This window comes from Oncorhynchus masou, chromosome 26 (genome assembly GCF_036934945.1).
Source record: "Oncorhynchus masou masou isolate Uvic2021 chromosome 26, UVic_Omas_1.1, whole genome shotgun sequence".
Classification (NCBI taxonomy): domain Eukaryota; kingdom Metazoa; phylum Chordata; class Actinopteri; order Salmoniformes; family Salmonidae; genus Oncorhynchus; species Oncorhynchus masou.
Window position 1 is genome coordinate 2,342,409 of NC_088237.1, and position 24,295 is coordinate 2,366,703.

Consider the following 24,295-nt stretch of genomic DNA (forward strand, 5'->3'; position numbering starts at 1 on the left):
ATGCCAATAGGGTGCAAAACTGTCATCAAGACAAAAGGATGGCTACCTAAGTATAAAATATATTTTGATTTGTTTAACACATTTTTGATTACTACATGATTTCATGTGTTTTTTCATAGTTTTGATGTCTACTATTATTCTACAAATCAGATACTAGTAAAAATAAAACAAAACCCCTGGAATGTGTAGGTGTGTCTGAACTTTTGACTGGTACTGTAGACGTTTACTCAAATATGGAAATTATTTTTTTAATGACAGATGGCTGCTATATTTATTTTTATTTTGGTTGAGAAAGGTTGGTTTGAGAATTTTTTACTAAGAGAGACTGAACCAGATTTTCCAGGAGCCCCACCTCAAGTGTAGCTTCTTAAAGTAATACTTCAATGAATTTTTTTATTTTATTTCACCTTTATTTAACCAGGTAGGCAAGTTGAGAACAAGTTCTCAAATGTTAATCTTCAGTTCTGTTACAAATGTCTCAAAATATCTAGGTAAATTCAGAGTCACTTCTAAAAAGTTGCAAAAAAGTATTGAATATATCCACCTACGGATTATACCTGTCTTCTACCCAGATACCCTGAGCGATAAATAAAGAGAGACAAGCCATTTAAGAAAGAAAAAAAGAGGAGGGGCAGGTGGAGGCATTGTCAGAAGGAGAAAGACAGACAGTGTTGGAAATAGATTAAGAGGCACAAAGAGAGAGGGAGGCAGTGTCATATGTGTATGTGTGTGTTTGTGTATGTGTGTGTGTCGTGTGTATCAGAGAGCCAGTGATATGTGGAGAGAAAAAACAGACAGTGTTTGTATTTATAATGGATCCCCATTAGCATCTACCCTTTCTGGGGCCCATCAAAATTAAGGCAGTTATATACCATTTAAAAAAAAATACAATACATTTCACAACATACAGTTGAAGTAAGAAGTTTACGTTCACCTTCAGCTTTTATTTCTTTCTTTCATCACATTCCCAGTGGGTCAGAAGTTCACATACACTCAATTAGTATTTGTTAGCATTTCCGTTAAATTGTTTAACCTGGGTCAAACATTTTGGGTAGCCTTCCACAAGCTTCCCATAATAAGTTGGGTGAATTGTGGCCCATTCCTCCTGACAGAGCTGGTGTAACTGAATCAGGCTTCGAGGCCTCCTTGCTCTCGCAAGCTTTTTCAGTTCTTCCCACAAATATTCTATGGGATTGAGGTCAGGACTTTGGGATGGCCACTCCAATACCTTGACATTGTTGTCCTTAAAGCCATTTTGCCAAAACCTTGGAAAATGCTTGGGGTCATTGTCCATTTGGAAGGCCCAATTGTGACCAAGCTTTAACTTCCTGACGGATGTCTTGAGATGTTGCTTCAATATATCCACACAATTTTCCTACCTCATCTCGCCATTTATTTTGTGAAGTGCACCAGTCCTTCCTGCAGCAAAGCACCCCTACAAAATGATGCTGCCACCCCCGTGCTTCACGGTTGGGATGGTGTTCTTCGGCTTGCAAGCCTCCCCCTTTTTCCTCCAAACATAACGATGGTCATTGTGGCCAAACAGTTCTATTTTTGTGTCATCAGACCAGAAGACATTTCTCTAAAAGTACGATCTTTGTCTCAATGTGCAGCTGCAAACCTAGGTCTGGCTTTTTTATGGCAGTTTTAGAGCAGTGGCTTCTTCCTTGCTGAGCGGTCTTTCAGGGTATGTCGATACAGGACTTGTTTTTAGTGTGGATATATATACTTTTGTACCCGTTTCATCCAGCATCTTCACAAGGTCCTTTGCTGTTGTTCTGGGATTGAATGGCACTTTTCGCATCAAAGTACTCTCTAGGAGAGAAAGTGCATCAAAGTACATCTCTAGGAGACAGAACGCGTCTCCTTCCTGAGCGGTATGGCGGCTGCGTGGTCCCATGGTGTTTATACTTGCGTACGATTGTTTATACAGATGAACGTGGTACCTTCAGGTGTTTGGAAATTGCTCCCAAGGATGAACCAGACTTGTGGAGGTCTACATTTTTTTCTGAGGCTGATTTCTTTTGATTTTCCCAGGATGTCAAGTATAGAGGCACTGAGTTTGAAGGTAGGCCTTGAAATACTTCCACATGTACACCTTCAATGAACTCAAATGATGTCAATTAGCCTATCAGAAGCTTCTAAAGCCATGACATCATTCTCTGGGATTTTCCATGCTGTTTAAAGGCACAGTCAACTTAGTGTATGTAAACTTCTGACCCACTTTGTGATACAGTGAATTATAAGTGAAATAATCTGTCTGTAAACAACTGTTGTAAAAATTACTTGTGTCATGCACAAAGTAGATGTCCTAACCGACTTGCCGAAACTATAGTTTGTTAACAAGAAATTTGTGGAGTGGTTGAAAAGCTAGTTTTAATGACTCCATGTATATGTAAACTTCCGACTTTATTAAGTGTGTGCCCTCAGGCCACTACTATACTATCACATATCTACAACACAAAATCCATGTGTATGTGTTTATAGTGTGTATGTTATCTGCTGTGGAATTGAGGGAGCATGGAGGAGGCAAGACTAACAGGTGGTGTGTGTGTGTGTGCACAGACGCTGTCAGTCAGTGTTTGTCCAGCAAGGAGAAGTAGCATGAGCCCAGAACTTAAATATATTTCTTTACCCCGTTTTGTCCCCAATTTCATTGTATCCAATTGGTAGTTAGTCTTGTCTCATCACTGCAACTCCCGTATGGACTCGGGAGAGGCGAAGGTCGAGGGCCGTGCGTCCTCCAAAACACAACCCAGCCAAGCCGCACTGCTTCTTGACACAATGCCTGCTTCACCCGGAAGCTAGCCGCACCGATGTTTCAGAGCAAACGCCGTACACCTGCACCCGGCCCGCCACAGGAGTCGCTAGGGTGCGATGGGACAAGAACATTCCTGCCGGACAAACCCTCCCCTAACCCGGACGACGCTCGGCCAATTGTCTGCCACTCCATGGGTCTCCCGGTCGCGACCAGCTGTGAGAGAGCCTGGACTCGAACCAGGATCTCCAGTGGCACATCTAGCACTGCGATGCAGTACCTTAGACGACTGCGATGCAGTAGCTTAGACCACTCGGGAACCCAGAACTCCTGTGAAACACTGCTTCTCCCATAGGCCTATCATGATGCAGATCAAACACACACGCTCCTGACCAATTGTGCTATTTTGTGTTTTTCAACCTCTCCTTGACCAAGTCTGTAATACCTACATGTTTGAAGCACACCACCATAGTCCCTGTGCCCAAGAATGCCAAGGTGCTCAATGAACAGCATTCTCATGTAGGTGTTTCTTTTTTCCAGGTGGGAAAGTGCAGTGTGGAGTGCAATAGAGATTACATCATCTGTGGCTCTGTTGGAGCAGTATGCGATTTGGAGTAGGTCCAGGGTGTGATGATGGTGTTGATGTGAGCTGTGACCAGCCTTTCAAAGCATTTCTTGACTAGAGATGTGAGTGCTACAGGGCGACATAGCCACACGAAAACACACTCTCTCTCTCTCTCTCTCTCTCTCTCTCTCTCTCTCTCTCTCTCTCTCTCTCTCTCTCTCTCTCTCTCTCTCTCTCTCTCTCACCCCTCTCTATCCTCTGCTCTGGCTGGCAAATGGACCGTGCTCAAGAAGTTTATTACGGCTCATACACTTGCCAGTGAATATAATTGAAAAAAGCTTTCATCTGCGAGCAAAGCAATTTCCTTAATGCCTTTAGCGCACATGAAGGACGTGATGAATGTGGTGGCAAATGGACAGGCTGTGAGCGCAGGTTGCATGGTTTAAAAAGACAGCCCAGCCGCCCAGCAGAGGACAGGAAAAGAGGCATGAGGACGTGTGGGCGGGCGGAGAAAGCATGAGTAGAATAAGCATGCATAAATGGACAGTGTAGAAGAGAAGGGATGACCAGAACACGACACCATGATCTCGCTGGTGTTGGGTGCTAGACCATTCAACCTGAGGGGTTGTACAGAGATAATAGGCCATCTGGCATTGCTATAGCTTCCTCTTGGCACAATGTACACAACCTAAAACATCTGCAACATTTTTGGAAATATGGCCTCCTCCTTTCTAGCTACACACCTCTGCACCCAACAGTATTCAGCTCTATAGTGACACCCCGTGGTCATATCATACTGCAGTATCTTAACATCCCGAAAGACCCAAGGACTCCTTAGGGACCTGTGCAGTGTTGATTGGAGTGGTGCCCTGATTGAAGATCTGATCCTTTCTTATCTACATACATTTTTATTTATATTTATTTGGGGTGATTTAACATTTATTTAGTCAGGGATTGTCACGTTCGTCATAACGAGGAGACCAAGGCGCAGCGTGAGATGAATTACATTCCTCTTTATTTAAACAAAGAACACTGAAGAACACTGAAGAACACTGAAGAACACTGAAGAACACTGAAGAACACTGAAGAACACTGAAGAACACTGAAGAACACTGAAGAACACTGAAGAACACCGAAGAACACCGAAGAACACCGAAGAACACCGAAGAACACCGAAGAACACTAAACAAACGTGCCGCTATAAACACGAGTGCTGACATGCAACTACACATTGACAATAACCCACAAAACCAAAATGGATAATGGCAACTTAAATAGGATCCCCAATCAGAGACAGTGATAAACAGTTGCCTCTGATTGGGAACTAATTCAGGCCACCATAGACCTACATTTAGCTAGACAAACCAAAACCCCATAGATATACACAAAACCCTAGAGAAGTTAAAAACACACATACCACCCTCGTCACACCCTGATCTAACCAAAATAATAAAGAAAACAAAGATAACTAAGGTCAGGGCGTGACAGGGATGGCATACATCAATACAAAATAAATACACTCTGGAAGTAAATATGAACCTTTGCTTAGACAGGGAAGTCATATCAAATGTAATGTATACACCAGGGAAGCAAATACAAAATACACATAATCAATCAACCAATCATGGCATTAAAACAACCATAGGGGAATTGGTTTGTCCAATTTTTCCTGGAGTTCATTCCATGTTTGGGTAGCATATAATCGAATGCAGTTTTCCCTAATCATGATGAGGTACGGGGGACATCAAGAACAAGCCAGTTCTGTGAGCAAGTCAATGGCTGTGTTTGCACAGGAAGCCCAAATCAGATCTTATGCTAATTATTTCCATATCTGATACCGATCTGATCTTTTCACTAATGGGTGAACAGGTGAAATGGGTGAACAGACAAAATAAATATGGAATCTAATCTTTTGACTTCCAATTTATACCACTTCCAAATGCGGATCTCAGTGGAGGCTCTTTCCGAGGAGGAATGGAAGAACTATCCTCCTCAGTGAAGTTCATAAAAATGTAAATTGTAAAACATTTTAAAAGTAAAACCTTTTAGATAATACTATACTAAACATAATCACATCACCAAATAACTGATTAAAACACACTATTTTGCAAAGGTCTACAGTAGCCTCAACAGCACATTGTAGGATAGCACCATGGTGTAGCCGGAGGACAACTAGCTTCCGTCCTCCTCCGGGTACATTGAATCCAATACAAAACCTAGGAGGCTCATGGTGTTCCCCCCCTCCCATAGACTTACACATTATGACAACTTCAGGAGGTTGTTCTCCAGCCTATCAGAGCTCTTGAATGATGAACTGACATTGTTGTCCACCAAATCAAAGGATAAGATAATTAATCTAGCACTGACAGCATAAGCTACAGCTAGCTAGCACTGCGGTGAATAAAAGGTGGTGAGTACTTGACTCGAAGAGAGAGGGAGACAATAGTTGAACAGTTTTGTGTAAATTAATTTCTTCCAAAAAGAAGGAGAAGCAAGAGAGAAATAGAGAGAGAGAGAGATTTTGTCATTTCTTTCACTCCCAGTTTCAGCAAATGCATCTAGCTAGCTTAGCCTACTAGCCTACTGAAACACACTGCTTAAACAGAGGGATGCTATGTTAGCTAGCTGGCTATGACTTTCCAACACAACACTGGAACTCTTCCAAGTCAAGGTAAGCTTTTGATTTGTTGTACATTAAAGTCCACAAACAAATACTATGTGGCTGTTATGAGAGTGAACTCTGTTTACGTGTGATCAAAGGTGTATTCATTCCGCTGATTCTGTTAAAAAATGTTTCTTAAAAGTAAAAAAAACTGCAACTGTTGGACTAATGATTACATAGCAGCTAGATGCAGGCTAGAGTGTACAAGGTGGTATTGAATGTCACTGTCTATCACCTCAAATTTGTTTCTCGACCTGTGTGCACCTATGTTGTAAACTTTCATTCATAGGCTAGGGTGTAGGAACCTCATGAGTATAGGGAAAATGAAAGTACCATGTGAACTGGGTGAATTGAATATGAATGAGAGTCATCCATATGCAGTAATAGAAATAAGGCCTTGCTCATAAAACATTTTTTGTCCTCCCTCATCATAAACGGCACTGACCACCACTGGTAGATCTCAATCCTAATACTATTCTCATGTTCCATATGTGACCTCAGTCTGGACCCTCAGATCAGATTTTTTTGCTGTGAATTGGCTTTTTTGCATATGACCTGCCGCTACTATGACAAGCACCCAAAATGTAAAGGAATAGTGACAGAAATGAGCATTCCATCTGTATGCTACTTCATTGGCTATATCAGTGTAAATGCACAAATCTGATATGGGTCACATGTAAATCTGAGTGTGGACAGTCATAAATAGGAATTGGATATGAAAAACAAATCTGAATTAGGTTCTTAGTGTGGTGGTATAAACACAGGTGGTATGCCTCCAATGAAAAAGAGATGAAAGATCGGTATGCTGCGCTTAAACAGGCAGACAAATTCTGGTATTATTTCCATGTATTGGTCTTTTGACAGCTCTTTCTACAATATTTGGGGAAAAGATCAGAATTGGGCTGTATGTGTAATTGCAGCTGTAGCAGAGTTTCTGTAAAACTGCATTATACAGCAATGGAAACCAGGCCACCCTAGATGGTGGCCTGGTTTCAGTAATAACAGGAAGGGGACTATGGTACACTGAGTCCAGAGTTTTTAGTGTAGTGGTGGCGTGCATATAGATTGTGTATAAGCATTTACTAAATGTAAAAGCCTTTTCAAAACAACCCTCTCCCTCCCAGGTGAGGCCAAGACCAGGAGCCACAGTACAGAACCTCTATCTAGGCACGAGAGCAAAGCTCACCACGGAGGCAGCCAGGAGTCTCCCAAATCCCAGGAGTGGGATGGGCCCTCCGGACATTCATCCAACCCCACTGCCATGCCCAGCCGCCTGGGACGCTCTTCTGTCAGCCCCACCATGATGCTGGGGAGTGGGGTCACAGGTGAGTGCCTCTGCCTGGAGTTACACACAAATTGTTTTTAATTACAGAAATGTAATGTATAAGAGAATGTGTTTTAGATGGAAATAGTTAAACAATTATTAGACTTCCAATGTTGGAGCCCATAGTGTTCGATTGGTAAGAGCTAATAATTTGGAAGACACATGAAAAGTGTCTACAAAATGTATTGGCATGACATCGGAGAATTAAAAGTAGGCTATATGAGTATTTTATAACAGAAAAAAATGCATTATATCATGGAAGGCTAAATAATTCAGATATGGTGAAAGAAATTAATGTTTACATCATCAAATTTTAATGTGTACAAAATGTGGCTCAGAATCCTTGATACAGTGCATTGGGAAAGGATTCAGACCAGTTGACAATTTGTGACGTTGCAGATTTACTCCAAAATGTTTTATTTGTATTTTTGATTCCCTCATCAATATACACACAATACCCCGTAATGACAACAAAAACAGGTTTTTAGACATTTTTTTAATGAAATATCACAATTACATAGCTATTCAGATCCTTTACTCAGTACTTTATTGAAGCACCTTTGAGTCTTCTTGGGTATGATGCAACAATCTTGGCACACCTGTATTTGTGGAGTTTCTCCCATTCTTCTCCGCAGATCCTCTCAAGCTCTCTCAGGTTGGATGGGGAGCGTTGATGCACAGCAATTTTCAGGTCTCTCCAGAGACGTTTGATCAGGTTCAAGTCTGGGCTCTGGCTGGGCCACTCAAGGACATTCATAGACTTGCCCCGAAGTCACTCCTGCGTTGTCTTGGCAGTTTGCTTAGGGTCATTGTCCTGTTAGAAGGTGAACCTTCACCCCAGTCTGAGGTCCTGAGCGCTCTGGAGCAGGTTTTCATCAAGGATCTCTGTGTACTTGGCTCCGTTCATCTTTTCCTCGATCCTGACAAGTCTCCCAGTGCCTGCTGCTGATGAGGGAAAAAAACATTTAATTAATTTTAGAATAAGCCTGTGACTTAACAACATTTGGAAAATGTCAAGGGTGCTTAATACTTTCTGAATGCACTGTAAATTAAGATTGATCTCTTGTTGAATTTACTGTTGAGTTGGTTAAAGTCATATGCAACTGAAATGCAACTTGTGTGACCACTATGCATTTCTGACATATTCAGTGCAACTGAGATGAAGTTAATAAAACGCAGGTGCTGAGGACAGAGCAGTCAAGGTTAGCTAACCGAAAAAATTATGTTTCATTATTTGGGTTTTAACTCCTTTTGAAGACTAAAGCACAGCTAAACGAAGGACAGGGCAAATGTGCCTATAGGTTCTGACAACACTATCGGCCCTTACAACACAGATCCTCAGACCATCCCTAGCAACAATGTACTGTACATCCTAACCGACTGAGCATGTCTCCCTACAGAATCCAAAGCGGTGTGTAAGCTGGGCCGGTCAGCCTCTACATCGGGGGTTCCTTCCCCGTGCGGGACTCCCCAGCACCAGCCCTCCGAGCCCCAGCCAGGCTACAGTCAGGTACCGCCGCATGCCACCACAGAATAAGAGAGCAAGCTAGAAAGAAAGTGCTTGTGAGCCCATGTGGGGCCCTTGTCCCTGTCTCTCTGTGTTCACCTGTGTGTCGGCTGTCTGACCCCATCCCCAAATTGTATTTTCCTCATCCCGTAGCACCATCCCCCTGTCACCTGTCCCACCACTATGTAGCTGTTTTGTCTCGTCTGTATTGCATTTATCCAGGGTCACTCTGCTTATTTGTGTTTTGTTTTTGTGGAGACATCTTCATCCTGTGGTATTTCAGGTTAATTGGTATACTCATATATACAGACATCAAACCTCAGTGATATAATAATCTGTTTCCATCTCAGGACAAGGAGCCAGGGCAAATTTTCTTCCTCCTCCTCCTTTTACTTTTAACACTATACCTACCTGTCCCTCCTTAATTTAGCTGGCCCTTACTTACTTACTTCAGCTAAGAACTTCCCTTTGTACACTGACTGAAACTTCCAATTTACTGGAACCGTACCACTGCACTTTGACCTTACCTCCACCTGTGCCTTTAGCTGGCCCTTAACCTGGACTTCGATCTGGTCCATAACTGGCACCTTCCATCTTCCCTTTTCTTTTACCTCTATGACCATCTATGCTATAACCTGACCCTTTAATCTAAACATTGACCAGGACTTTGACCTATGCCTGGCATTTTAACTGTTCTGTCTTTTACACAGCATTTTACCTGCTTTTCTCCCTGGCAGCACCTTGAGTTCCCAAACCCCTAGCAGATGTGCAGCTTCTACTTCTAAAAATGACCAAACGTGACTAATTTCATGTTTGATGTATGTATATACAGGGCCATGAAAAAGCATTTGCCCCTTTCTGATTTGCTCTATTTTTGCATACTTTTGATACTGAATGCTATCAGATCTTCAACCAAAACCTAATATTAGATAAAGGGAACCTAAGTTTACAAATAACAGAAAATCGATCTATTATTTGTATTTATTCAATTAACAAAGTTATGCAACACCCAGTTCCTCTGTGTGAAAAAGTAATTGCCCCCTTACACTCAATAACTGTTTGTGCCACCTTAACTGCAATGACTGCAAAGAAAGCTTCCTGTAATTGTTGATCAGTTGCATAACTTTGTTTATGAAATAAATTAAATCATGTTGTAATTGTTGTGTTATTTGTTCACTCAGGTTCCCTTTATCTAATATTAGGTTTTGGTTGATTACAAAATCTAATAATAAATATGCAAAAATTTTGAAAATCCGAAAGGGGGCAAATGCTTTTCCGCAGCACTGTATGTATACACAACATACAGTGCCAGTTAAAAGTTTGGACACACCTACTCATTCCAGGGTTTTTCTTTATTTTGACTATGTTCTGCATTGTAGAATCACAGTGAAGACATCAGTGAAGACAAATTATGAAAAAACACATATGGCGTCATATAGTAACCAAAAAAGTGTTAAACAATTCAATATATATATTTTAGATCCTTCAAAGTAGCCACCCTTTGCCTTGATGACAGCTTTGCACACTCTTGGCATTCTCTCAACCAACCTCATGAGGTAGTCACCTGGAATGCATTTGCTGCAGGGTATAACTTTCATTAGAGTTACCAGCCTCTGAAATTGAAGCCCAAATAAATGCTTCACAGAGTTCAAGTAACAGACACATCTCAAACTCAATTGTTCAGAGGAGACTCTGTGAATCAGGCCTTCATGATTGGATTGTTGTGAAGAAACCACTACTAAAGGACACCAATAAGAAGAAGAGACTTGCTTGGTCCAAGAAGCACGAGCAATGGACATTAGACCGGTGTAAATCTGTCCTTTGGTCTGATGAGTCCAAATTTGAGATTTTTGGTTCCAACCGCCATGTGACTACCTCATGAAGCTGGTTGAGAGAATGCCACGATTGTGCAAAGCTATCATCAAGGCAAAGGGTGGCTGCTTTCAAGAATCTAAAATATACTTTTTTGTTTACTACATGATTCCATATGTGTTATTTTATAGTGTTGGTGTCTCCACTATTATTCTAAAAAGTAGACAATAGTAAAAAATAAAGAAAAAACGTTGAATGAGTAGGTGTGTCCAAAGTTTTGACTGGTACTATTTGTGGAATGTTTATTGAGAGCACTATGTGTTTGTGTATGCTGTTGGTTATGGAACAAGTTTTTAATTTTCTTATATCTCTTTATGAGTGATCAACCATTCTTGAACATGTCTCATTGATGTATACATATGTATCTCTCTTCTGGGGAGGCAGCATATGATGCTTCAGAAGTGACATGCTACACACACAATACACAAACAACATGCACACACACTCACTCACACACACAAACACTCACACACACAAACATATATACACACACACACACACGCACACACACACACACACACACACACTATGACAGGTCACTCAACCATTTGCACGAATCAGAAGCCTTCTTCATTCTAACTCCCTAGCTCTTAGAAAAAGTAGTCTAACTAAAAACAGAAGGCCTATCCTACTGAAAGTGATCCAATCAAAACAGAGGCCAAGAAAATAAAACCTTGTCAAGTCGTTCTGTCATTCCTCCCTTTCTGTGTCCTTTTTGTGTCTGTGTCCTTGTCTATATATTGTGAGAATGCTGAAAAAGCATTTGTTGTTATGTGTGTTTTCAAATGAATGTCTTACTGTGTGCATGTTTGTGTACTTGTGTGTTTGTGTGTATGAACATGCAGTGGGCCATGTTTCACAATTACATAAATACTGCTTAAATTTCCTATCTGAATAATTGAATATTTGATGACCGTAATGTCTACACTTGAATTTACTGTTATATAAGCCTTGGTCAATGATGACACTGTGTTTTACTGTTCATGGAAAGGAGGACAGTCTTATACACATCAATACATCATATAGTGTTATACACACAGAGACTACGTAGGCTACTGACAATACATACCTGATCTATTCAGACAAAATCAACACACACTTCACAAACAACACATCTGCCAAGACAATACATACATTAACATATACTTGTGGTCTCATTCAACAAACACTACTGTCTGTACCTTTCCTTAACATTAGGAAAGTAGTAGCACTCACTTCCAGCTATTTTCTACTTCTGTCTATAACATAAACCTAGACCATTGGTTCCCAACCTTTTCTTAGCCGTGGCACACCTTGATGGGATAAAACATTCTGTGGCACAGCTAAACTTTTCCTAATCATTTATTTTGTGGTAATCTGATCCATACTGCAAATAATCAATTTTCTGTGCCATTTTTTCTTTCATAGAATAAATAGGGTTTATTTAAACTACTTTCATAGTTCCTTACTCATGTTTAATTTGTGTGGACCCATTTAAAGCATCCTGCAAATCTCCAATATAAAGAAAACCTCTTGTAGCTCCAGTAAAATAGGTCTATAGGTTAATAGGTTAATTTTGAATGGAAGAATCTAGAGATGAGAGGTTTTCGGCATTGTAAAGGTGCAACCACAAACACAAAGCAATGCTCTGTTTGATTCTTTGGCAGAGGCTGTGGTACTGCTGAGCCTCGTCAGACTTGCCTGTGCAAAGGGTTCTCACAAGAGAAGTAAAATTATACGAATGACCATGCTCGTTGTGCACCCCTCAAATGATACAAATGTAACAACAGCTCCAGCGCATTGGACTTGAAACAATGGTACAGATGCAACCATGTGTGCCATTCAATATATTATCTACAGTCATGGCCAAAAGTTTTGAGAATGACACCTGCCTCAGTTTGTATGATGGCAATTTGCATATACTCCAGAATGTTATGAAGAGTGATCCAATGATTTGCAATTAATGGCAAAAAGCTTGTCTGGAGAAGATAAGGTGAGCGCTACCATCATTCCTGTGTCATGCCAACAGTAAAGCATCCTGAGACCATTCATGTGTGGGGTTGCTTCTCAGACAAGGGAGTGGGCTCACTCATAATTTTCCTAACACAGCCATGAATAAAGAATGGTACCAACACATCCTCAGAGAGCAACTTCTCCCAACCATCCAGGAACAGTTTGGTGAAAAACAATGCCTTTTACAGCATTATGGATTACCTTGCCATAAGGCAAAAGTGATAACTAAGTGGCTCGGTGAACAAAACATCAATATTTTGGGTCCATGGCCAGGAAACTCCCCAGACCTTAATCCCATTGAGAACTTGTGGTCAATCCTAAAGAGGCAGGTGAACAAACAAAAACCCACAAATTCTGACAAACTCCCAGCATTGATTATGCAAGAATAGGCTGCCATCAGTCAGTAAGTGGCCCAGAATTTAATTGACAGCATGCCAGGGCGGATTGCAGAGGTCTTGAAAAAGAAGGGTCAACACTGCAAATTGACTATTTGCATCAACTTCATGTAATTGTCCATAAAATCCTTTGACACTTATGAAATGCTTGTAATTATACTTCAGTATTCCATAGTAACACCTGACAAACATATCTAGACACTGAAGCAGCAAAATTTGTGGAAATTAATATTTGTGTCATTCTCAAAACTTTTGGCCACGACTGTAAGTGGCACTGGTCAAGTCCAAGTCAAAATCCCATGTCCATTCCACAGGTGACGTTTATAAGTGTTAGAAGAGTGTTCCAAAAAATTTAATTAACCTGAGAGTTCCTCAAGTCACACCAGTGTGCTGCGGTAAACCGGTTAAAAACCACTGACCTAGACTACTCACAATTTGTACTCTTTCCAGACACCAACAACACACACTTCAGGACACATACATCTATCATACAAATACAGTGTCTAGTGAAAGTCTACACACCCCTGTCACAATTGTCACATTTTGCTGCCTTAAAATTGGATCTAAAAGGGGATTCAATTAGATTTTTCCCATGTGAAACTTATGATCCCTTATTGATTTCACTGGTTAAATCTACCTCAGTGTAGATTAATGGGAGGAGATCGGTTAAATATGGATTTTTAAGCCTCAAGACAACTGAGACATGGATTTTGTATGTGTGGCATTCAGAGGGTGAAAGGGCAAAACACAAGATTTAAGTGCCTTTGAACAGTGTATAGTAGTAGGTGCCAGGCACACTGGTTTGAGTGTGTCAAGAACTGCAATGCTTATGGGTTTTTCATGCTCAACAGTTTGCCGTGTGCATCAAGAATGGTCCAACACCCAATGGATATCCAGCCAACTTAACACAGCTGTGGGAAGCATTGGAGTTGACATGGGCCAGAATCCCTGTGGAAAGCTTTCAAAACCTTGTAGAGTCCATCCCCAATGAATTAAAGCTGTTCATCGTGGCAAAAAGGGTGCAACTCAATATTAGGATGGTGTACCTAATGTTTTGTAGACTCAGTGTATATCCATTGTTTTTTGTAAAAAATGCTGAAGCTCGGTAGATTTGGTTGAGAATCATTATTGGCGGCAATCTTCAAACCTTTGCAAGCTGTTTTAATGTCAGGACTGAGAATGGACCCCTCGGGAACACTCAACAACTTTTGAACAGCCATTCTGTTATCTTTGGCAAAAACATTTGTTTAATTGTCCCACGGAAAAATACAACTCTATTCCAGGGTTCAGAACATATATTCAGAAGACTGAGGCACATTTTCCTCTACCTTTTAACCGGGGCGTTGCTCCTTTCATATTCTTTTGATCCTTTTATAACTCTACAGCCCCTGCCAGTGACAAGCATACTCATAACATAATGCTGCCAACACAAAAATTGCTGGCCAGTATGACAACATGAAAAGAAGGAAGCCTTTATTAAAACAAATCTATTTCAAATAATCCATTATATATGTTTGCAAAAAGGTCCTTAAGTAACACTGCAAGACAACATGGCAAATAAATACACTTTTTGCCTTCAGGTTTTGGACAAATCCAATAAAACACATCACAGAGTGAACCCCTCTGTATTTTGAAGTAATGTGGTGGCAGCATTATATTATGTTCATGCTTGTTACCAGCAGGGAAAGATGAATTTGTCAGGATCAAAATACATATATATACAGTACCAGTCAAAAGATTGGACACACCTTTTCATTCAAGGGTTTGTCTTTATTTTTACAATTTTCTACATAGTATAATAATAATGAAGACATCAAAACTTTGAAATAAAACATATGGAATCATGTAGTAAAAAATGATTCCATATGTTTTATTTCATAGTGTTAAACAAATCAAAGTATGTTTTATATTTGAGATTCTTCAAATGTAGCCACCCTTTGCCTTGGTGACACCTTTTCACACTCTTGGCATTCTCTCAACCAGCTTCATGAGGTAGTCATCTGCAATGCATTTCAATTAACAGGTGTGCCTTGTTAAAAGTTGATTTGTGGAATTTCTTTCCTTCTTAAATAATGCGTTTGAGCCAATCAGTTTTTTATTTTTATTTTTTATTTTATTTAACCAGGTAAGCTAGTTGAGAACAAGTTCTCATTTACAACTGTGACCTGACCAAGATAAAGCAAAGCAGTGCGACAGAAACAACAACACAGAGTTACACAAAAAATAAACAAGCGTACAGTCAATAACACAATAGAAAAAAAAGAAAGTCAGTGTGTGCAAATGGCATTAGGCAATAAATAGGCCATAGTAGCAAAGTAATTCCAATTTAGCAGATTAACACTGGAGTGATAGATGAGCAGATGATGGTGTGTAAGTAGTAATACTGGTGTGCAAAAAAAGCAGCAAAGTAAAAAAAAAATATATATATATGAGGATGAGGAAGGTAGATTAAGTGGGCTATTTACAGATGGACTAGGTACAGCTGCAGAGATCGGTTAGCTGCTCAGATAGCTGATGTTTGAAGTTCGTGAGGGAAATGTAAGTTTCCAGCTACAGCGATTTTTGCAATTCGTTCCAGTCAATGGTGGCAGAGAACTGGAAGAAAAGGCAACCAAAGGAGGTGTTGGCTTTTGGGATGACCAATGAAAGACACCTGCTGGAGTGTGTGCTAGGGGTGGGTGTTGTTATCGTGACCAGTGAGCTGAGATAAGGTGGAGCTTTATCTAGCATAGATGTATAGATGACCTGGAGCAAGTGGGTCTGGTGACGAATATGTAGCGAGGGCCAGCCGACTAGAGCATACAGGTCACAGTGGTGGGTAGTATAAGGTTGGCAGGTTAGCCTAGTGGTTAGAGCGTTGGACTAGTAACCGAAAGGTTGCAAGTTTGAATCCCCGAGCTGACAAGATATCAAGGTACAATTCTTATTTTCTGTCATTCTGCCCCTGAACAAGGCAGTTAACCCACTGTTCCTAGGCGGTCATTGAAAATAAGAATTTGTTCTTAACTGACTTGCATTGTTAAATAAAGAAAAAATAAATAAGGTGCTTTGGTGACAAAACGGATGGCACTGTGATAGACTACATCCAATTTGGTGAGTAGAGTATTGGAAGCTATTTTGTAGATGACATTGCCGAAGTCGAGGAATCGGTAGGATAGTCAGTTTTACAAGGGTACGTTTGGCGGCGTGAGTGAAGGAGGCATTGTTGCGAAATAGAAAGACAATTCTAGATTTGATTTTGGATTGAGGATGTTTGATATGAGTCTGGAAGGAGAGTTTACAGTCTAGCCAGACACCTAGGTATTTGTAGTTGTCCACGTATTCTAGGTCAGAACCATCCAGAGTAGTGATGCTAGTCGGCCGGGTGGGTACGGGCAGCGAACGATTGAAAATCATCCATTTGGTTTTGCTAGCGTTTAAGAGCAGTTGGAGACCACGGAAGGAGTGTTGTATGGCATTGAAGCTCGTTTGGAGGTTTGTTAACACAGTGTCCAAAGAAGGGCCAGATGTATACAGAATGGTGCCATCTGCATAGAGGTGGATCAGGGAATCACCCGCAGCAAGAGCGGCATCGTTGATATATACAGAGAAAAGAGTCGGCCCGAGAATTGAACCCTGTGGTACCCCCATAGAGACTGCCAGAGGTCCGGACAACAGGCCCTCCGATTTGACACACTGAACTCTGTCTGTGAAGTTGTTTTTTGAACCAGTCGAGGCAGTCATTTGAGAATCCAAGGCTATTGAGTCTGCCAATAAGAATACGGTGATTGACAGAGTCGAAAGCCTTGGCCAGGTCGATGAAGACGGCTGCACAGCACTGTCTGTAATTGATGGCGATTATGATATCGTTTAGTACCTTGTGCATAGCTGAGGTGCACCCATGACCAGCTCGGAAACCTGATTACACAGCGGAGAAGGTATGGAGGGATTCGAAATGGTCAGTGATATGTTTGTTAACTTGGATTTCAAAGACTTTAGAAAGGCAGGGCAGTATGGATATAGGTCTATAACAGTTTGAGTATAGAGTGTCACCCCCTTTGAAGAGGGGGATGACCGCGGCAGCTTTCCAATCTTTAGGGATCTCGGACGATACTGAAGAGAGGTTCAGAACATCTGCGATCCGGATTTGGGTGAAGGAGAAGCTGGGGAGGCTCGGGCAAGTAGCTGTGGGTGGTGCAGAGATGTTGGCTGGGGTTGGGGTAACCAGGAGGACAGCATGGCCAGCTGTAGAGAAATGCTTATTGAAATTTTTGATAATCATGGATTTATCGGTGGTGACCGTGTTGCCTAGCCTTTATCGGTGGTGACCGTGTTGCCTAGCCAGCTGGGAGGAGGTGCTTATGTTCTCCATGGACTTTAGTGTCCCAAAACGTTTTGGAGTTAGAGCTACAGGATGCAAATTTCTGTTTGAAAAAGCTAGCCTTTGCTTTCCTGACTGACTCCGTGTATTGGTTTCAGACATCCCTGAACAGTTGCATATCGCGGGGACGATTTGATGCTATTGCAGTCCACCACAGGATGTTCTTGTGCTGGTCAAGGGCAGTCAGGTCTGGATTGAACCAAGGGCTATATTTGTTCTTAGTTCTACATTTTTTGAAAGGGGCATGCTTATTTAAGATGGTGAGGAAATGTATTGTGGCAAAGAAGGGGGACGAGTGATAAATGGCAGATAAGTGAGAGCAGAACTAATAAACGGGCTATGCCCGATCACTAAAATGGCCACCCCTGTCAGAACTACAGATCACAAAATGGCCGACCGCCAAAACTACAAGTCCCAGAAGCAAGGGGAACCCTCAGAAGGTGGAGCCGACCCAGAGATAAAGGGTCAAGGAAAACCAGGAAGAGGAAGAGAGAGGGCTGGAAGGATCTATGAACATTAGAGAAAGAGACAATAGAGATTGGCTGGATTTACCGTGTATGAGCTGGATTGTTTTGGACTTACCTGTTGGCGTTTGGACCTGGACCTACCGAGAACCCGATTCGTGTATCGAACCCTGCTATCCTTGACCTCGCCTACGGCCTGGGTGGACCAGGACGGAGAAACAAACACACAGGAACTGTCCTGTTCGAAAGAACTCTCATTCTTTGGTGATTTGGTGACAGTTTACCACTTAATTTGTGACAAACGCTCCTAACCTTGATGAGGTTTGCCACAGTATGTTAAAGGATACCTGGGCCAGGTCGATTAGAAAGGCCTGCTCACATAAGTGTTTTGGTGAGCTTTTGACAGTGGTGAGGGGTGGTCGTTTGACCGCGGACCCATAGTGGATGCAGGCAATGAGGCAGTGATCGCTGAGATCCTGATTGAAATCAGCAGAGGTGTATTTGGAGGGCAAGTTGGTCACGATAATATCTATGAGGGTGCCCATGTTTACAGAGATTGAGGGCATGTAGCTTAAATTGTAGGACTGCCGGGGTGTTAAGCATATCCCAGTTTAGGCCACCTAACAGAACAAACTCTGAAGATAGATGGGGACAATCAATTCACATATGGTGTCCAGGAGGCTTCTAATGTTAACATGCATGAAACCAAGGCTTTTTCGATTACAGAAGTTAACAAATGAGAGTGCCTGGGGACACACAGGGCCTGCTTTAGCCTCCACATCACCCGAGGAACAGAGGAGGAGTAAGATGAAGGTACGGCTAAAGGCTAGCAAAACTGGTAGTCTAGTGCGTTGGGGACAGGGAATAAAAGGAGCAGATATCTTTGCGTGGTAGAATTGTTTCAGGGCATAATGTGCAGACAGAGGTATGGTGGGGTGTGGGTACAGTGGAGGTAGCCCAGGCACTGAGTGATGATAAGAGAGGTTGCATCTCTGGACACGCTGGTTATACTGGGCGAGGTCACCTCATGTGTGGGAGGTGGGACAAAGGCATGTACAGTGGGACTAGGAGCTCTGCAGGTAACTAGAACAATGATAATTATCTTAAACAACATTATACAATGCATATTGACATTTGAGAGAGACATAAAGTGATGCATAAAGCAATCACAGGTGTTGATTGGGAGAGCTAGCTAAGACGACAACGGGTAAGACAACAACAGCTAATCAGCTAAGACAACAACAACAGGTAAAATTGCGATGAATGGGCAGAGAGGGTCGGTTAACTACACACAGGGCCTGAGTTCGGGGCTAGGGCCGACAGAAAACAAAGGTAAACAAAGTGGAGTACTGTGATAAATGAACAGTCAAGCAGGCATCAGTTATGTAGCCAAGTGATCATAGGGTCCAGTGTACAGCAATAGATGGAACAGGGAAGCCTCGGGGTGGTCGTTGCTACGCTAGCACGCGGGAGACACAGCGTTTAAAGTTAGCAGTCTGGGGTAAGGAGAAGCGTCTGCTCCGACATCTGGCAATGGCCGGATGAAGGCACAGCTGATGGAATTATGTCTGCGGACCAGTCGTGGTGGTACGGCGGGGCGCCGGATCGAGGAAGGGACCGGGCCAGATGGCGAAAGAGGTATTGTAGTTGTGGTAAATACATTTGCTAGCCGGGAGATGCACCTGGCTCAGATCTAGCTTCGGGGCTGGGTCAGTCAGTGGCAGCTAGCTAGCTGTGATGATCAATGGTCCAGGATTTACGGCAAGAATCCGGCGTTGAAGTGGAGATTAACAGTCCGAGGCTGGCAGGTATTATCCAGGCTAAAAAACAGGCTGCTGCCTGAGCAGAGGGTAAAGGTTGCTAGCAGTGGCTAACAATGACTAAATAGCTAGTAGCTGCCTAGCTTCTGATGCAAGTTTTGGCTATAAGGTCTAATTGCGAATCGGTGTCATATTGAGTGAGGCAGGTTACCGGAAGGTATATTTAATTTTAAAATGGAAAAAGATATTGAAAAATAAATTGGAATATATATATACAAAAAAAGACGATAAAATACAAAAAGTAAACGAGAGGACGAGAAACCACGTCTGCGCTGCTACATCATCTTGGTTCACAGTTGTGTTGTGGCAAAAACCATCAAGTGCTATGATATACAGTTGAAGTTTACATACACTTAGGTTGGAGTCAATACACGTTTTTCAACAACTCCACAAATTTCTTGTGAACAAACTATAGTTTTGGCAAGTCGGTTAGGACATCTACTTTGTGCATGACACAAGTAATTTTTCCAATAATTGTTTACAGACAGATTATTTGACTTATAATTCACTGTATCACAATTCCAGTGGGTCAGAAATGTACATACATTAAGTTGACTGTGCCTTTAAACAGCTTGGAAAATTCCAGAAAATTATGTCATGCTTTAGAGGCTTCTGATAGGCTAATTGACATAAGTCAATTGGAGGTGTACCTGTGGATGTATTTCAAGGCCTTCCATCAAACTCAGTGCCTCTTTGTTTGACATCATGGGAAAATCAAAAGAAATCAGCCAAGACCTCAGCAAACTATTGTAGACCTCCATAAGTCTGGTTCATCCTTGGGAGCAATTTCCAAACACCTGAAGGTATCACGTTCATCTGTACAAACAATAGTACGCAAGTATAAACACCATAGGACCACGCAGCTGCCATACCGCTCAGGAAGGAGACGTGTTCTGTCTCCTAGCGATGAACGTACTTTGGTGCGAAAAGTGCCATTCAATCCCAGAACAACAGCAAACGACCTTGTGAAGATGCTGGAGGAAACAGGTACAAAAGTATTTTTATATACAATAAAACGAGTACTATATCGACATAACTTGAAAAGCCGCTCAGCAAGGAAGAAGCCACTGCTAAAAAAACGCCCTAAAAAAAGCCAGACTACGTTTTGCAACTGCACATTGGGACAAAGATCATACCTTTTGGAGAAATGCCCTCTGGTCTGATGAAACAAAAATGGAACTGTTTGGCCATAATGACCATCGTGCAAGCCAAAGAACACGATCCCAACCGTGAAGCACGGGAGTGGCAGCATCATGTAGTGGGGGTGCTTTGCTGCAGGAGGGACTGGTGCACTTCACAAAATAGATGGCTTCATGAGGAAGAAAATGATGTGACTATGTTGCAGCAACATCTCAAGACATCAGTCAGGAAGTTAAAGCTTGGTCGCAAATGGTTCTTCAAAATGGCTTAAGGACAACAAATTCAAGGTATTGGAGTGGCCATCACAAAGCCCTGACCTCAATCCTATAGAAAATGTGTGGTCGAATTGCTACGCTTTATCTTGGCCAGGTCTGACCCACTGGGAGTGTGATGATCATCTCTACTATTATTCTGACATTTCACACTCTTAAATACGTGGTGATCCTAACTGACCTAAGACAGCGAATTGTTTTAATAGGAGGAGAGAGAGAGAGAGAGAGAGAGAGAGAGAGAGAGAGAGAGAGAGAGAGAGAGAGAGAGAGAGAGAGAAGGTTCATGTCCGGGCTCTGGCTGTGCCACTCAAGGACATTCGGAGACTTGTCCCAAAGCTACTCCAGCGTTGTCTTGTCTGTTTTCTTAGGGTTGTTGTCCTGTTGTAAGGTGAAAACCTCCCTTCTGAGGTACTGAGCGCTCTTAAGCAGCTTTTCATCAAGGATCTCTGTGTACTTTGCTCCGTTCATCTTTGCCTCGATCCCAGTCCCTGCTGCTGAGAAACACCCCCACATCATGATGCTACCACCACAATGCTTCACCGTAGGGATGGTGCCAGGTTTCCTCCAGACGTGCCGCTTGGTATTCAGGCCAAATAGTTCAATCTTGGTTTCATCATAACAGATAATCTTGTTTTTCATGGTCTGAGATACATTAGGTACATTTTGGCGAACTCCAAGCGGGCTGTTATGTGCCTTTTACTGAGGAGTGGCTTCTGTAGTAAAAGGCCATAAAGGCCTGGTTGGTGGAGTGCTGCAGAGAAGTTTGTCTTTCTGGAAGGTCCTCCCATCGCCACAGAGGAACTCTAAGAGCTCTGTCAGGGTGACCATCGGGTTCTTGGTCACCTCCCTGACCAAGGCCTGTCTCTCCCGATTGCTCAGTTTAAAAAAAAATCAATTTTAGAATAACGCTGTAACGTAACAAAATGTGGAAAAGTTTGAGGGGTATGAATACTTTCTTAAGGCACTGGAAAAAAGGTTAAATGCTTTGTCACATTTTTGGCAGTATTGCTTTAAGTGCATGTTTTGGAATATTTTGATTCTTTAGATTTCCTTCTTTTCACTCTATCAATTAGGTTAGTGTTCTTGAGTAACTACAATCATCAAATCAAATGTATTTATATAGCCCTTGGTACATCAGCTGATATCTCAAAGTGCTGTACAGAAACCCAGCCTAAAACCCCAAACAGCAAGCAATGCACGTGTAGAGGCACGGTGGCTAGGAAAAACTCCCTAGAAAGGCCAAAACCTAGGAAGAAACCTAGAGAGGAACCAGGCTATGTGGGGTGGCCAGTCCTCTTCTGGCAGTGCCGGGTGGAGATTATAACAGAACATGGCCAAGATGTTCAAATGTTCATAAATGACCAGCATGGTCAAATAATAATAATCACAGGCAGAACAGTCGAAACTGGAGCAGCAGCACAGCAAGGTGGACTGGGGACAGCAAGGATTCATCATGTCAGGTAGTCCTGAGGCATGGTCCTAGGGTTCAGGTCCTCCGAAAGAGAGAATTAGAGAGAGCATACTTAAATTCACACAGGACACCGGATAGGACAGGAGAAGTACTCCAGATATAACAAACTGACCCTAGCCCCCCGACACATAAACTACTGCAGCATAAATACTGGAGGCTGAGACAGGAGGGGTCAGGAGATACTGTGGCCCCATCCGATGACACCCCCGGACAGGGCCAAACAGGAAGGATATAACCCTACCCACTTTGCCAAGCACAGCCCCCACACCATGAGAGGGATATCTTCAAACACCAACCTACCATCCTGAGACAAGGCCGAGTATAGCCCACAAAGGTCTCCGCCACGGCACAACCCAGACAGGAAGATCACATCAGTGACTCAACCCACTCAAGTGACGCACCCCTCCTAGGGACTGTATGAAAGAGCCCTAGTAAGCCAGTGACTCAGCCCCTGTAATAGGGTTAGAGGCAGAGAATCCCAGTGGAAAGAGGGGAACCGGCCAGGCAGAGACAGCAAGGGTGGTTCGTTGCTCCAGATCCTTTCCGTTCACCTTCACACTCCTGGGCCAGACTACACTCAATCATATGACCCACTGAAGAAATGAGTCTTCAGTAAAGCCTTAAAGGTTGAGACCGAGTTTGCGACTCTCACATGGGTAGGTAGACCATTCCATAAAAATGGAGCTCTATAGGAGAAAGCCCTGCCTCCAGCTGTTTGCTTAGAAATTCTAGGGACAATTAGGAGGCCTGCGTCTTGTGACCGTAGCGTACGTGTAGGTATGTACGGCAGGACCAAATCAGAGAGAGGTAGGAGCAAGCCCATGTAATGCTTTGTAGGTTAGCAGTAAAACCTTGAAATCAGCCCTTGCCATGACAGGAAGCCAGTGTAGGGAGGCTAGCACTGGAGTAATATGATAAAAAAAGTGGTTCTAGTCAGGATTCTAGGAGCCGTATTTAGCACTAACTGTAGTTTATTTAGAGCTTTATCCGGGTAGCCGGAAAGTAGAGCATTGCAGTAGTCTAACCTAGAAGTGACAAAAGCATGGATTAGTTTTTCTGCATCATTATTGCACAGAAAGTTTCTGATTTTTGCAATGTTACTTAGATGGAAAAAAGCTGTCCTTGAAGCGGTCTTGATATGTTACGTAGATGGAAAAAAGCTGTCCTTGAAACAGTCTTGATATGTTCTTCAAAAGAGAGATCAGTGTCCAGAGTAATGCCGAGGTCCTTCACATTTTATTTGAGACGACTGTACAACCATTAAGATTAATTGTCAGATTCAACAGAAGATCTCTTTGTTTCCTGGGACCTAGAACAAGCATCTCTGTTTTGTCCGAGTTTAAAAGTAGAAAGTTTGCAGCCATCCACTTCCTTATGTCTGAAACACATGCTTCTAGCGAGGGCAATTTTGGGGATTCACCATGTATCATTGAAATGTACAGCTGTGTGTCATCCGCATAGCAGTGAAAGTTAACATTATGTTTTCAAATGACATCCCCAAGAGGTAAAATATATAGTGAAAACAATAGTGGTCCTAAATCGGAACCTTGAGGAACACCAACATTTACAGTTGATTTGTCAGAGGACAAACCATTCACAGAGACAAACTGATATCTTTCCGACAGATAAGATCTAAACCAGGCCAGAACGTGTCCGTGTAGACCAATTTGGGTTTCCAATCTCTCCAAAAGAA

The 24,295-nt window shown here is 42.2% G+C and overlaps 1 protein-coding gene across 1 annotated transcript in view; it reads left to right on the forward strand.

The window, feature by feature from the left end:
* LOC135514640 (neuronal tyrosine-phosphorylated phosphoinositide-3-kinase adapter 2-like) overlaps positions 1 to 24,295 on the forward strand; it is a 37,258-nt gene that overhangs the window by 7,826 nt on the left and 5,137 nt on the right. The window contains exons 2-3 of the mRNA XM_064938094.1: positions 7,110 to 7,310; positions 8,710 to 8,819. Of these exons, the coding sequence (XP_064794166.1) occupies positions 7,110 to 7,310; positions 8,710 to 8,819 (311 nt within the window). The remainder of the gene's footprint in view (positions 1 to 7,109; positions 7,311 to 8,709; positions 8,820 to 24,295) is intronic.